Genomic DNA, 15262 nt, shown 5'->3' with positions numbered 1-15262 from the left:
CTTCTTTTTTTCTTTCCAAGGGTACTTTAACCACTGAGCTGCAACCCCAATCCTTTTATTTTTTGAGACAGGATCTCATTATATTACTGAAGTTGACCTCAAACTTGTGATCCTCCTGCCTCAGCTTCCCAAGTTGCTGAGCCAGCTATCCTCTTCTTAAAGGCACCATGAACACCCAACCACAGAGTTTTTGTGCACACTGTCCCTTGTCTGGAACATTGTCTTCTTGTATTCCCACTAGTTAACTCTTAATATCTCTCAGCTCTAGATTCAAAAGTTACTTTCTCAGGGAAACTTTCCCTCTACACTTGCAAAGTAGATCAGTTTTCCCTGTTGAAAACTCTTCTAGCTGTGTGCAACTTTCTCCCGTGGAATTAAGTACAACTTATGATTATATGTTTATTGATGATTATCTACTTGTCTGTCTCCCCCACAAGTCTGCATAATATGCAAACGTACTGTCAGAATTTGCTTAACACTGTATCCCAACCCCTAGCACAGCACCTGGTCCAAAGTAGCTGTTCGATAAAGTGTTGAATGAAAGTCCTTTGATCCTGCAGTTTCACTTCTAGGAATTCAAAAGAAATATGCATACAAAATATTCCAGCTGTAAAAGTACGATTGCTACTGCCATTAACCCCTGACATTGATCTACTGACTATTGCTGTCTCATATACTAATTCATTTAATCCTCACTTCAGCTATATGAGACCCTATTATTATTCCCGTTTTATAGATGAGAAAAACTGAGACACAGGGGTTAAGTATCTTGCCCAAGGATGCACAGCCAGTAAATGACAGATTCAACCAGTCTCGTGCTCTAGATCCCAGCTCAAGCACTGTATACATTATGTATATTACACACATACATTATAGTAGATTTTATGTAAACCCCAACTGTAGACATTTAAAATGGTGCCATATGGGCTGAGGTTGTGGCTGAGTAGTGGTGCACTTATGTAGCCTGTGTGAGGCACTGGGTTCGATCCTCAACACCACATAAAAAATAAATCAATAAAATGGTGCCATAAATATTAAAGTTTCACACTGTATGGAAAGTTCAAAGAAATGCAAATCCCCCAATTTAAAGAAATTACACAAAGTCACATAATTAAAAAAAAGCTGGAGAGACTATTGAATTGTAAGCACCCCCTAGCTTTCCCACCCCCCACACATACATTTCACATATGTTCATATGAAAACGTAAGCCTCCAGTCATGAGAGTTATGAATTCTTTGAGGTTTTTAAGAATGTGTCCTTTATATCAATGCAACCGCCTGTACAAGACTGTTTACTGAAGCAGCAATTGTTGGGATTAAGAAAAACTCATCAGTCACTGCTGGGGGAAATGAGATCAGAAATGAGTGTCTGCTTTAAGAATGGAAATCACCTTCTATTCAGCAAAACCCTTGCTAACTAGATTTTGAAATCTTAAGAAAAACTTGAGAAGGAAAAAAATGCATTTTTGTTCTGTCTAAATGCTATGTTTTCAAACCAATATAATAACCTTGGTAGTTTACTTGTAGTAATGCAATTTTAAAAAAATCAAATCTTTTTTGGTGATTTCAAAAGCTTTTGAAACATTATGCAGATAATTAAGTCATAAAACAATGGTTGCTGTGAAAACTAATGATTTTTAATGAAATAGTTACCTTATCTGAAGCTCACAGCACAGTCTGTTTAAGGGCATTGTTCAACCAGAAAAGCTCAATTTATCTGGTCGGGGTTAAGATGCACAATTCACTCCATCTTCTTTCTATGACAGTCTTTCCTAATAAGGTAATTCTCGATAGTTGGATTTCTAAAAATCCAAACACTTCCCAATTTTTGTCCTAACTCCTCCCTACCACCACATCTGTAAAAGATAAAAATAGAGGACTGGCCAAATATATAATGGTCCATTCACCATATAGAAGACTGTGGAGTGGTTAAAACCAAGATAGATTTGTATTGCACAGTCTAGAAAGATGCCTGTGACTAAGTTAAAAAAGAAAGTTGTGGGGCTGGGGATGTGGCTCAAGCGGTAGCGCGCTCGCCTGGTATGCGTGCGGCCCGGGTTCGATCCTCAGCACCACATACCAACAAAGATGTTGTGTCCGCCGAGAACTAAAAAATAAATATTAAAAAAAAAAAAAAAAGAAAGTTGTGCCCAGTTGGTAGAGTGCTTGTGTTACATGCACAAGGTCCTGGTTCAATCCCCAGCATCATACACACACACACAAAGCAAGTTGTACCATGGCACGATGGTGCACACTTACAATCCCAGCTACTCCAGAGGCTGAGGCAGGAGGATCATAAGTTCAAGGCCAGCCTTTGAAACTCAGCAAGACCCTATCTCAAAATAAAACAAGAAGGGCCAGGGTTGTAACTCAGCGGTAGAATGTCCCCCAACCCCATAACTACCTCTCCGCCTCACCTCCCCAAACAAGTTATAGAATAATATTTGTAAGTAAGACTTAGTCCAATTGCTTTTACAAACCCTGTATGCATACTTAAGTCTTTTGCACTGAAAAAGGTCTAGAAGGATTCACATTAAACCATTAACTGTCCTTGCCCTTAGGGAACAGAATGGGAAAAGAGAAGTGCTACAGTCTGGCTGGGCACAAATAACCGAGCAGCCACAGAGCGGAGCAGCCACAGAGCTGCCACAAAGCAGCAAGAGCAGCCCTATTCCTGGAGCCGCCCTATTGCTGGAGCAGGGTCCATGTACAAGTCAATACACAGCCCGTTTCAATTTAGCATCATCCAGTCACAGCAATTATATACAGGTTAACTCAGTCATCATCTTAATGGCTCGCTGGCATCACCTTTCAACCATTCCCTCTGGAAAAATGCTAGGCATCATTCCGACTTGACTGTGGCTCTCAACAGAGAAGAACCATTATGTGTTTATTTCCGATTTTCTTCTATGAACAGGCATCAGGATCCAGTGATTTCAGCTCAGACTACTGAGATTTGAACCCAAACTCTACTACTCACTCAGTTAGCTGTATGATCTTATGTAGGGTTTGGATCTCAGTTTCCTCATCTGTAATTCTCTCAAGGGATGTTCAAAACTTAAATGAGCATAATTATATACATACAACATGAATTAAGTACATGTATAATGCCGAGAATGATACCTGTCACATAGTAAGTGCCACATATTTTACTGCAAAAACTTTGTCTTTTCAATGAACATATTTTATGGATTAATTAAAAATTCCAACCAATAAGATCTTCACAAACAATATAAACTAATATATATGGGGGTGGAGTGATAAAAAAAAATAAAAAGCCCTGGGCAATTTTGATCATCAGCTAAACTTGTTATTGACTCAGAAGCCAAAGGCAGGGCTAAGCCAATGGGAATGGGGTTGAGTCCCAGCTGGGGAATTCAGGAGAATTCTGGAAGCAGAAAAAGACCATAAAAGACAAGAAAACAGCAGGTCTGAAGGCCTAGTGGGAAGCACTGGCTGAAGTGACTCCATAAGGAGAGGGCAGGATCCAGGCCTGGAGTCCTGTATTGGCTTGCTTGGGGAGAGCCTCAGTAGCTATTTTCCCCCTGCCTGAAGCTATGACAAGATGGGGCTCGCTGGGCAGAGGGAGCTCAGCAAGCTGCCAGCCTTAGCTGTCCTCTACCTGGGCCCACTGCGAGCAGAGCCCCACCTCCTCAGAGCTCCAGGGCCTTGGAGGCATTTCCCACACAGGACAGTTAAAGCCTCAAGGCTGGAGGTTGGGACTCACAGTCACTTGCCTCTGGTCACAGAGTTTGGGGTTAGAAGCCAGGCCTACAATCAATCCCCTTTTCCTTTACCAGTGCCCAGATGCACACCATAGTCCTGTCCCTGCTGCTAGGTTTGATGAGTCTGAAGAATTTCTGAATGGACCAGGTGGGAACCATTTCTCTGGATGGTAGTTCCTGCTTATCTATAGAATGACTGGCCCTTGCCTTGCCACAGTCCTCAAATTTGGGGGGAGGAATCTTCCTAGAAAAAAGGGAGAGTTTTCCTGTAAACAACAAATTCCAGGAGATCAGAGACTTCCTGAAGCAAATGTGAGACCCACAGGTCTGAACCCTGGGCAAAGTAAACCTACTTTCCCAAGTATTCAATACAGGTTTTCAAGGTTTCTTGGTAATAGAAACATAATTCCAAACTAATCTTAGCTGGTACTTTTTTTTTTTTTTTTTTTTTTTTTTTTTTTTTTTTGGTGCTGGGGCTTGAACACAAGGCCCGGTGCACGCTGAACACATGCTCTACCACTGATACCAGAGAGCTACACTTGCAGCCCTCTTGCGTAGTCTTAAATCAGCAAAAGTGGGGTTACTGAGATGGAGGAGCAAGAGAAGAGGCTGGAACTGCACCTTCTTAGCTCCAGTTGCTCCACTTAACCCCTAAGTCACCAGAGTCCTACCAGAAAACAGATCTGTCCTTCCTAGGGCTCTGTATGGCCTCATGAGGGAAGCAGCAGCCCACCATCCCTCCCACCTCCTTTCTGTGTGGCCCTGGCTCTGAGCCCTCTCCTCAGAAGTTAGACTATGACAGACTCAGAGTTGTGAGTTCAAAGATGGCATGGAGGGGGAAAAGCATCTGTCCGCTGGGCTTGCTTCCTGAGGGTCAGGCACTGCCCAAGCAGCAGGACCCCAGCTTCCCAAAGTTCAGCAGGACCAGGGCAGCTGCAGCCTGCAGGGATTTCAGTAGCTGGGGGAGTCTGCAGACTACTGACACTCCAGGTAACCCAGAATGGGGGGGGGGGGCAGAGGTGCAGGATTTGGCTGGGGGAGGGGAGAAAGCAGGACAGAGACCATACAGCTCCTGGACTCAGAGCCAGGTTTGGGGGTGGGGCGGGTGAGGAAAGACAGATGAGGAACAAACAGAAGCAGAGTCTGCAGAGAGCTGTCAGTGTGAGTGATATGGGGCCTGGTATCTGAACCCTCCCTACTCCCCCCATCCTAAAAGGGAGGCCAGAGCTCACTGGACAGAAGGGCCCCCACCACTCCAGCTTCTGGTGATTAACAGAGGCCTTGGGAGGGAACAGGAATTCAAAGCTCTTGGGTCAGAAGTTAACTATTTCCCATCTTCCTCTAGTTTGGCTGGGGTTCACAATCTTTTTCCTACTCCCACAAAGATTCCCAAATGATTGGTAGCTCACACTTAGGGGGTCAGACCTGGGTTCAAAGCCTGTCTCCACAACTTACTAGGTGGGTGACCATGGCTAAATTACAAAATTACAAGCCAAGGTTTCCAAGTCAGTTAAATGGGGTCAATTCTGCCCACCCCAGGATGCTTTCAGGAGGATTAAAGGGGCTTATTACATAAAGTACATAGTGTGATTCTGGAATGCAGTAAGCTCTCAATAAATGGTATTTAGGTTGATATTTTGTCAGCCCTTGCAAGCCAGCTCTGCTGCCTGTGCTGGTGATGCTGGGTAACTAAATGAAATGAGCAGGGAAGTCAACAGTCAATTGCATCCTCCAGTCTGCAAACCGTCAAGGGAGAGGATGCTGGAGGTGAGACCCAGTGTCCTGGTTCAGAAGAGACTTTGGGAATACTGGCCTCCATGGGGCTACAACAGGGGCTTCAAATGTCTCTCCTGCCTTTCCCAAGTTTTGCGGTGCTACCTCTGTTGAGGGGTGAGACAATTCAAGCTGCCTCCACACTGTCTGCTGCTCATTGGCTCCCCCCACCTTACGCTCCATGGTTCAGCCAGATTAAATGATTTAAGTTCCTGGAATCTATTCTGCTTGCTGTTCCCCTGCCAGCACGTTCCCAGCCGCCCCTACTTCCCCAGCTCTTCCTCAGCTTCAATTCAGACATCACTTCCTATAGGTCTCTCAAAAAACACGTCGGCAACCCTTGCTAGTGGATTTTATACTATTCCCTTTTCATCTCCTGTTCAATATCTTTCTCATACACATCACACATGCCAGTAATTATTTTATCTGACTCTCCACAAGCACATAAGTGGAGGATTTTGGACATTTTGTTCACTAATATATACCCAGGACCTAGAACAATACCTGACACTTAGTAGGCATTCAATTAAAGAGTTGTTGAATGAAGGATTCATTATTAAAGTTGTCTTGTGGGCTGGGGATGTAGCTCAGTGGTAGAGAGTTTGCCTAGCATGCACAAGGACCTGGGTTCAATGCCCAGAACAAAACAAAACAAAAAGAAAAAGAAAAAAAAAATTGCCTGAAGAAAACTGTTTCCTCTAATCGGGAGCTCACGGAGGCCAAGAGTAGTGAGCCTTGCTTACCTCTGAATACCTAGCACCCAGGAGATATGCAGACACTTGTTGGCTGAATGACCCTTTCAACTTGGCCTTGGATCTCAGACACTTCACTTCTCTATAATAAGGGAGGAGCTGAACTTGACCATACTGGCCAAATGAGTAGGCTGCTGCCCTCCTCCACACTGGCGAGGATTAAAATCTCACCCAGGAAGATGTTTTCACCTAAGAAATTCATGGCCCTTTCCAGATTTCCTTCCTACTTTGGGGTAAAGAAACAAGCATTAGTTTCAGGGCAAATAATGGGAAAATACTCTCCTCCAACACAAAGGAACAAGTAAATAATGAAGACCTGTATCCTTGAACATAGGACCAGATGAGACACAGGAGTCCAGAAAGGGTGGATCTGGTAAGAAGACTTGTTGGGGCTGGAGAATCCAGAAGAGATCCAGCTACTGCAGGACAGAGAAAAGCTGACATTTCAGGGCAAGACCACAGTGCTGGGATCCTCAGGCAACCCTCATTTAACCCAGCGATTATGCTCCTTGGTGTATACCTAACAGATATGGGTACATAGTTTCATCAAAAGACGTGTACATTCAGATATAGTGCACACCTGCAATCCCAGTTAGTCAGGAGGCCAAGGCAGAGAGATTGCAAGTTCACGGCCAGCCTCAGCAACTTAGCTGTCTAGAGAAAAAAAAAAAAGGCTGGGGTTATAGCTCAGTGGTAGAGTGCCTGCCTAGCATAGTAAGGATCTGGGTTTGATTCCCAGCACCACCAACAATAAATAAGAGAAAAAAATTGATGGAGCGCTGGGGCTATAGCTCAGTGGTAGAGCACTCGCCTAGCAGGTGTGAGGCACTGGGTTTGGTCCTCAGCACCACATAAAAATAAATAAATAAAATTTTAAAAAGGTATTATGTCCATCTTCAACTAAAAAAAACTTTTTAAAAAAAATTGATGGAGCACTATTAGTAATAGTCAAAAACATTACTCCCATGTCCATCAACAGAACACACACATGGTCAAATAGTAGGATACTACTGAACAGTGAGAAGCAACTACAACTGTACCCAGAATTATGCAGGAATCTCACAATGTGTAGTGAAAGAAGCCAGATCCAAGAGAATATAATGTATGATTCTTACGTAAAATTCAAATACAGGCAAATTAATCTATGGTATTTGAAGTGGGTGCGGTGGCACAGCCCTATAATGCCAGCAACTTGGGAGGCTTAGTTGGGAGGATTCCAAGTTTAAGGCCGGTCTCAGCCACTTAGTGAGACCCCATCTCAAATTTTTAAAAAAGGACTGGGGGCATAGTCAATGGTAGCACTCCTTGGTTCAGTCTCTAGTACCTACATCCTTGCCACACACACAAAAGGAAGAATGGTGGCTAGCTGGAGGGAAGGGGCATCTGAGAGCCTGGCAATGCCGTTTTGTGTCCTTCTCTCCCTCTCTTCCCGTCATCCTCAAAATGCTTTGCAGAGCAATAGTTTGCAGCCTCAGGAACTCCTTGCTCATTATGAACAATGCCTTCCTTACGAAGCAGGAAGGAGAGGACACCTGCACGGTAGCCTAGGAACAGAGTGCCATGTGAGGAGGCTGAAGGGAGACTAGAGGTTTGAGACCTGCTCCCCAGGCACAACCGATGGCGATGTAGCACGGTGTCTTCCACAATTAACCCTACTCTGCTGCAGAGCCAGGAAGGCAGCCAGCTGGGCTCAAAGGCCCAGTTCCCCAACCTTCATTCCTCAGAGACTGTGGAGGCAGCCAACCAGGATTTAAAACCTGTCCTTACTGCCGATTGCTCCAGTGACCCCATTTCACAGCTAAGGGGAAGTTACCACCACCTGCTTTTCAAGATAGCCATACACACAGAAAATAACTAACATTAGACTGTAAGTTCCCCAAGAGCAAGGGCTTTGTTTGGTTCATTGCTTTAGGCACAATTCTAGAAGAGTGCCTGTAATCACAGAGGCTAAATAAATGTTTATTGAAAGAATGAAAACGGCAGAGCCCAGAGTAGGGGCTCCGAACTGAAAAGCAATTTTATATCAAACACTAAAAATAATCATCTTCAAATTAACTCATGCTCAGGTTCATTATTGAACTTTGACATTCCCTATGGTTAGGTTTCCATCATACCCAAAGGCTGACTGAGGATTCATTGAACCTGCTGAGGGGTCACGCTGATGTCCTGGATCACTACGTCATTAAGCTACTTCTCTCAATAGCTCACAGTTAAGGATGGAGAGATCACCATAGGTCCCTCACTCCTAATCACTACCTGAATCCCAGGCAAGTTCCCACCTCCCACCTCTCTGTCTTTGCTTCCAGGCCACACCTGAAGAACTGTGGAACCTAGACTTGTAGGGGTCAGGGTACGGGAACATTCCTGCTCTATTTCTCCAGATTAATCTCTTACTCTTGGTCTAGTCATGCCCCCACACTGGGATCCTCAGAGACTGTATCCAAGCCAGCTCCCTCTACAGAAATGTTTTTGGAAAACCCTATAACAGAAAGGAATAAATGTCTAGGGGTTATTATTGGTGGCTGTGGGACTCAGGGTTCCAGCATTCCACTTCTTTCCATCCACTTCCTACTTTCTAGTATTAAGTAGGAGTCAGAAACTTTCATTTAAATCCCCGCTGGTCCCCACAACAATGACTTTGGTGAAACCACAACCAGTTAGATTTCTTCTGTAAAATGGGCTGAGCTTCATAAGATCATCATGATTTGTGCAAATACCTCCTGGGCATCCTATTAAATACCATGTCCTAGACACGTACCAAGAGGTAAAAGCCATGCCTGGGAGCCTCCAAAAAATCTATGAGCTGTTCAGCCTGGAGAACTGAATCCATCATATGTGCCTCTGTTTCCCCACCTTTAAAACCTCTGCAGGGCTGGGCTTCAGAGTTTCTGAAGTTCCAACTCTGAGATTAAGAGCTCAAGTTACTTAATATTTACCTTTCCTGCTTCAAGAGAATGTTAGGAGGATAAAGCATGCTCAGAGTTGTAGAAGGACTTTGAAGGGGAAGAAACACATGCAAACAAGGCATTAATTATATCAGATAATTTCTTTGAGCTCAACTTCATAGACACCCGTAATATTCATAACCCAGGGGCAAACAACAGGGGCAACTGTTTCTTAGCAATATGAAAACTGTTGTCAGCTTGGCCAATCTTGAGAGTTTGTATGTGCCTGCAGGATAACCCTTTCAACTGGCTGAATTCAGACTAGAATGCACGTTTTAAGAGTACGGCAGTGGGATGGGTGTATTGGTCACTGAAGACCATGGGGAGAAATACCCATAGTTTTTGTTGAGGACTCTCTATTTGAGTTTAAATTTTTAATTGTATTTACTTTTTAAGAGATGGGAATCTCACTGGGCACCGGTGGCACATTCCTATAACCCCAGCAACTCAAGAGGTTGAGTGAGGCAGAAGAATTTCGAATTCAAAGCCAGCATCATCAATTTAGTGAGGTCCTAAGTAACTTAGCAAGATCCTGTCTCAAAATAAAATATAAAAAGAGATGGGGATGTAGCTCAGGGTTGAAGTGCCCTGGGTTCAATCCCTGGTACCAAAAAAAAAAAAAAAAAAAAAAGAGAGTGAGATGATAGTTTCATGTTGTCCAGGCTGCCTCTGAACTTGTGGACTTGAGAGATCCTCCTACCTTAGCTTCCCAAGTAGGTGGGATTTATAAGTGCACATCACTGCACCTGGCTTGGGAAATGTCAACTTATAGAGGCCAGTTGGCCCAGAAAGTTGCCTTTAAAGACAATGTGATAGCCCATTTCATAGGAAGCCTGCCCCAAGAACCAGTCATATTAGCAGAGAGGCAAGGTGAGCCAAGCGCATTAACCCACGCTTTGTTTTTAAACCCAGGTGTGTTCCTGTCACAAGCCCACCATTTTCACAATCATAAACCAGACATCCAAGAAAGCTGAATCTCCTCAAAAGGTTTAGAATGCCTTACGTCACTGGGAAGCACTGGCCAACTCAACCATGAAATGGAAAACTTGATCACTGCTTCCCCCCAGCAACCCCAAGCCTGGTGAAGTGACGGCTAATCTGATATTTCTTGCTTCAGTAAAAAAGATAAAGGCACTGACAACACTCAAAACCATAGCCTGCTTTTAGACTAGAGCAGAGAACTTGACAATGGAGGGGGGGGGAGGGGTGTAGATTTGGCACAGGTCTGGGTAGCAATAAAGCTTCCTCAGGGAGCCGGAATTGGATTTGGGGCCCTGCCCGAGTTAACATTTTTACAGGTTGGCTCAGTTGCAGTTTGTTAGCCAGCCAGTAATAAACTCATGTGCAAGAATTTAAAGTTTATGAGGCATGGCCTCTTAATGTCTCTACTCGGCTCCCTACAGCCAAGGGTTTAGGAGCCTGGCCGTTAATTGTTTTGTCAACGTGCAGAGTTATTTGGGAAAAGATTTTTTTTCTTTTCTCTTTTCTTTTCTTTTAAGCCTTTTACAGACTCAAGGACACTCAATCCTCTTTTGCAGAAACAAAGGAGAGCCATTGGTCTCCCAGCACTGACACCCCACATTTAAGCAATGGGCACTTGCACCTAAGTTAAGGAGCACACTGATGAAAGTACTAGGAAAATACTAGGAGCCAGTGGTACTTAATATTTTGAAAGCCAAGTAAAGTATAAATCCCTCCTCAGAGAAATGCACAGGCAAGTTCTCTGGAACTCCACCCAAGAATCCTGGGTTACACCCCTGTTTAAGAACTTGGGTTTGATCCCAGGGAGAAACCCCCATTGTCTTCTCCACTTGGAGGGAAAGAACCTCCCACCAGTTGGCAGCTGCTTGGGTCTCATGACACACTTGTTCTCCGCACCAAAGTGACCCCCCACTCAAGTTTTTGAGGGCAGGAGGAGAATAGTAATAGAAGATCAAAAATGTGCTTTGATCTCTCATCCACTGTCTCCATAGCCCAAGGCCACTGGCTTGGGACACTACTCTCCTCCTGCACAAGTGATCTAGCATCCCACTACCAAGACTTTGGGGGATGCGGGTATCCTTTGTGCGTGGTAGCTTCAGCCCAGGTGTGCCAGGCCGTTTGCAGGCACGCTGGCCCTCCGGGAAGGGCAGGGTTAAGAGTGCATTCCAGCTGCCCGGGAAGAAGGGGGACGGGGGAGGGGAGCGCGGAGAAGAGAAACAGACCCCGTCTGTCTGTCGGAGACACAAAGCACGGTTCACAAAGGGGGCCCTAGAGGGGCGAAGGGGGCTGCCCGGGGCACGGCTCATCCCCACACCTGCGCGGGGGTTGGGGAGGAATGTGGACGGCGCATTCCTCTGCTGAGGCCAGTCGGGGAGAGCTTTCCACGTCGGGGCTGGGTGAGGGGGATCAGCCGCCAGGCATCAAGGGGTCAAGGCACGCAGTGGCTGCGGGGCCAGGAGGAGCTGGACGTTAGAGGGCGCTACGCTGTCCAGCCTTTTCCGTTAGACATTTACTCCCATCCCAAACTCCAAATGGCTTTCAGTGTCTTTCCCGATTCTGAGTAGGAGCCAGAAGTCCCCTACTCTACCCTGAACACAACGTGCTAGATCACAACGCAGCGAACCACGTGTGGTTCCCCGCACGGAGTTTCAACAAGAGCAGGATTCCGGGGGGGGGGGGGGGAGGTGTCTTACCTTTTCTCATCGCCTGGCTGGGCTCTGGCTCCTTGCCTCCTACCTCCAAGGGCACTTCAGACTCCCCGAAGCCCACCCGGCACGGCTCCGAGGCCGCGCACGGCAGCCAGCAAACCTGTGCCTGAAGGCAGAGGGGGGAAAGAGGGAGGCCGGGTCACTGCGTGCTCGGACCTGCATACCCTATTCCGAGGAGTCCTTACCCGGTATTCAGGACTACTTTGGCCCAAGGAGCCAAGCCCGGCCATCTCCCGACGCCGCCGTGGTGTCCAGACCCCGCCCGCCCTCCAGGGAGCAGTCCCGACTAGGGCGAGGGCAAGGCACAGGAGTACCTGGAGTAGTAGGAAGAGGGACGCAAGAGGCCCACTAAGGAGCCCCATGGTTGGAGAGAGAAGGATGAAGAAGCGGCCGCGACAGCAGAACTGTGCTCAGCTTTACTCTCAGAGCCGCTTTGAGCGCCGCGACTCCGGGGAGCCAGCGGGAGGAGGCCAGGTGAGCGCAGGTAGGCGCTGATTGGTCCAGCGTCACAAGTTCCCGCCCCCTCGCAGGTGGGGCCGAAGCCGGCGTGCTGAAGGCACTCTCGAAGCCCCTCTTGTCGTCCCTGGTGACCCCCAGAGTTCTTCAGCTTTTTAGGGGCTTTTCCTGCAGGGACTCTTCAGTCTTGCAGGTCCTGGATTCGAAGGGAAAAAAGAAAACCCACTCCATTCCTCAACCTCCGCAGCATCAGAAGACAAATGGTTCTTTGCCTTGCGGCAACAGCGGAAAAAAAAAAAAAAAAAGTAGACACACATCTGAACACTACTGGAAACAGAGGCTCCTCATTCATGCACCCGGAGGCGCACAGTTATCCAAAGCTTTGATGGAGGCCGGGTGTGTCCCCCACACCCGGCTACAGTGGAGGTTGCCCTCTCCCTTTTTCTCCACTTCCCCTGACTCCCCCTCCGCCCCCCGCCCCCCCCCCCGCTCCCCCGCAACCGGGAGGACTTGGGGTTTAAAATTGGTGGTGAGGTCCCCAGGAACCACGTTACCGAATCTGATTCTACTTGCAGGAGAATCTTGACTTCCGTTTTACAGATATACAAATGGAGGCTGGGAGAAAAGGCCCCAGAGTCTGGAAGCCCTAGTAGTACCAAAGGGCGAGAGGCTGGTTATTGGTGATTGACCCACCATCTCCAGCAACATCACCCTAATATAAATAGTGCTTTCTCAATTTTATGTAAAACGTAAATTTTTAAACGCGGTTTTTATTGATCTGAAATACTGGACATAATCTAGTAAAAACTGTTTGTTGTGCAGTGATTTCTCTCTTCAAAGATCTCTCCTACACTCTTGCTGGGAGATAAATGGAGCAGCTGGGACTCCCTCTACGTTACTCTTTCCACCACGTTAGACATGAAGGGCTTTCCTCTTCGACGCACTCAAGTGGGTTCTGGGCATAGAAAGGATTCTGAGGCTCAGTCACTCCACATGTCCTTTCCCCAGTGAGACAAGCTTTCCCGACTAGTCTCACACCCTAGTTCCTTGAACCTCCCTCCCCTTCCCCTGCTCCCTTGAGAACCCCAAGATGATGCTTCTTCATCCCCATGCACCCCACTCAAATTTAAGGGTTTGAGGAGGGGACTGGGCAGTTCAATTATAGATTCTCTGGCCTTCAAGGACTAACTTGGTCACCTACCCGTCCTTCTCACAGGCCTCTGGCCAAGAGGTAGACAGAGAGGAGTCCTTCCTCTCTCTTGCCTGACCTTGGCTCTGTGCCCACACTGTCTGGGTTCGAACCATGGCCCCACCACTTACTAGTGCTGTAACTCAGTTCTCCATCTGTCAGTGGAGCTGTTACTCCATTGTAATAATGTCGTGATGCTTTATAACAGCTACCCTCTAAAGGTTTGCACTAGGAAATTAACAGGTTTAAAACACTAAGCTCAGTACCTGGCAGGGAGCAAGAGCCCAATGTTGCCTGGTATTCTAGGATCCGGCTCATTTGGCCTCCTCCGCCTCGCCAGCCGTTTCTCTCTGGGCTGGAAGAATTCTGCGCCTCTCTAATCCCGCTCTCCGTATGGGGGCGCTTTCCAAGTCCAAGGGGAGCCGATGCTTAGCGATGGTGCAGGCCCAGCTATCCTCACCTCGCAGGTTCCATCGCGCCCGCCCGGAGCCAGGCGAGGCCATTAGGCGGACAGTTAAACACAAACGAGCCTCGGGATACAGGTCCTAATTAAGTAAACACCCGGCTGGAGGGCTGTAGTGCGCACTCATTTCCGCCGCCTTCCAGGGCACTCAGCATTCCCGGCGCGCGGGGTGGGGGAGCAGGCAGGGAGAGGAGGGGAGAAATTGAGAGTAAGCATTGGAGCCTGTCACTGGGATCACACCACCATCTTCTCCGTAGCTCCCCTAGTCGGTCGTTCATTCACATTTATTCATTTAACTGAATGAATTTCTATTCTGAATTTCAGTTAAATTTGCTGACAGCCTGCTGGGTGTCAAGCCCCGGGGATGCATTAGCGAACAATACACACGTCCTTGCACCCTTGGTCTTTCCATCCCAGAGTGTAGAGGGATGTAAACAAATAAGTAAATATGTAATAGGTTAGGAGGTAATATGTACTGTGTAGAAGAACAAAAACAGAATGAGAAGTGCGGGTTCACCAATAGGAGGTAGGGCTGAAAGCAGAAAATAAAACCATGCAGCAGGTGTTGCCGGGAGGGTCTTGCAGGAAACAGAATTCTGTTTGGGGAGTTCAAGTCCTCTTGAAAGGGCCAGAGGAATGGCAGGGTTCAGCCTGGGCAAAACAGTCAGGCTCCTCTTTAAAAAAAAAAAAAGTGGGGGGAGGAATTAGAAGTGGTATTAGAAGTTCAAGGATCCAGCAGAGGTAGTTGGAGCATGGGAACCCCCTCTTGAAGGCAGCTATGGTGGAGAAAGACATCTCTACTGCCCAGAGCAGGGGATGCAGGGAAAAAACACCCAGCATCTCTCTCCTCTTGCCCTTCTCCTGGTGTGAATCCACCAAAATCAACCAGAAACTTGAGGGCAAGAAAGGCAGGTGATGGAGTCTGAGAGGTCATTCTCCCAAGGCTTTCTTTCTCTTTTTCTTTCTTTTATCTTCTTCTTCCTCCTCCTCCTCCTCTCTTTTTTGTGGTGAGGAACCCAGGGGCTTGCACCTGTCAGACAAGTGCTGTACTACTGAGCCACAGCCTCACCTTTGCCACCAAATATTCTAGTGGATGGGATTCAGGGAGCAAACAAGAAAGCCCAGAGGTCTAGCCAAAACAAGGACGTTTGAACAAGGACTCCAGGCAAGCCATGGAACAAGCCCCAGCTAAGCACTTGGAGGGAAAGTATTCCAGGCAGAGAAAATGTGGCAAAATGCCTGGGGCAGCAGATTACAAGGAACAGCAAAA

The 15262-nt window shown here is 46.9% G+C and overlaps 1 protein-coding gene across 2 annotated transcripts in view; it reads right to left on the bottom strand.

Moving 5' to 3' along the window:
* Positions 1-12246, bottom strand: part of Cdh3 (cadherin 3) — a 46187-nt gene extending 33941 nt beyond the window's left edge. The window contains exons 1-3 of one of the 2 annotated variants that reach the window (XM_077793132.1): positions 12199-12246; positions 11870-11990; positions 5176-5178 (exon numbers count right to left, since the gene is read on the bottom strand). In XM_077793132.1, coding sequence (XP_077649258.1) covers positions 5176-5178; positions 11870-11990; positions 12199-12246 — 172 coding nt within the window. The remainder of the gene's footprint in view (positions 1-5175; positions 5179-11869; positions 11991-12198) is intronic. The other variant, XM_026404516.2, reaches the window with a different exon arrangement.
* Between the last annotated feature and the right edge of the window lie 3016 nt (positions 12247-15262).

Source organism: Urocitellus parryii, chromosome 15 (genome assembly GCF_045843805.1).
Source record: "Urocitellus parryii isolate mUroPar1 chromosome 15, mUroPar1.hap1, whole genome shotgun sequence".
In the NCBI taxonomy this organism is placed as follows: domain Eukaryota; kingdom Metazoa; phylum Chordata; class Mammalia; order Rodentia; family Sciuridae; genus Urocitellus; species Urocitellus parryii.
Note: the sequence above shows the minus strand (reverse complement) of the source record. Positions and strands in the feature narration are given on the sequence as shown.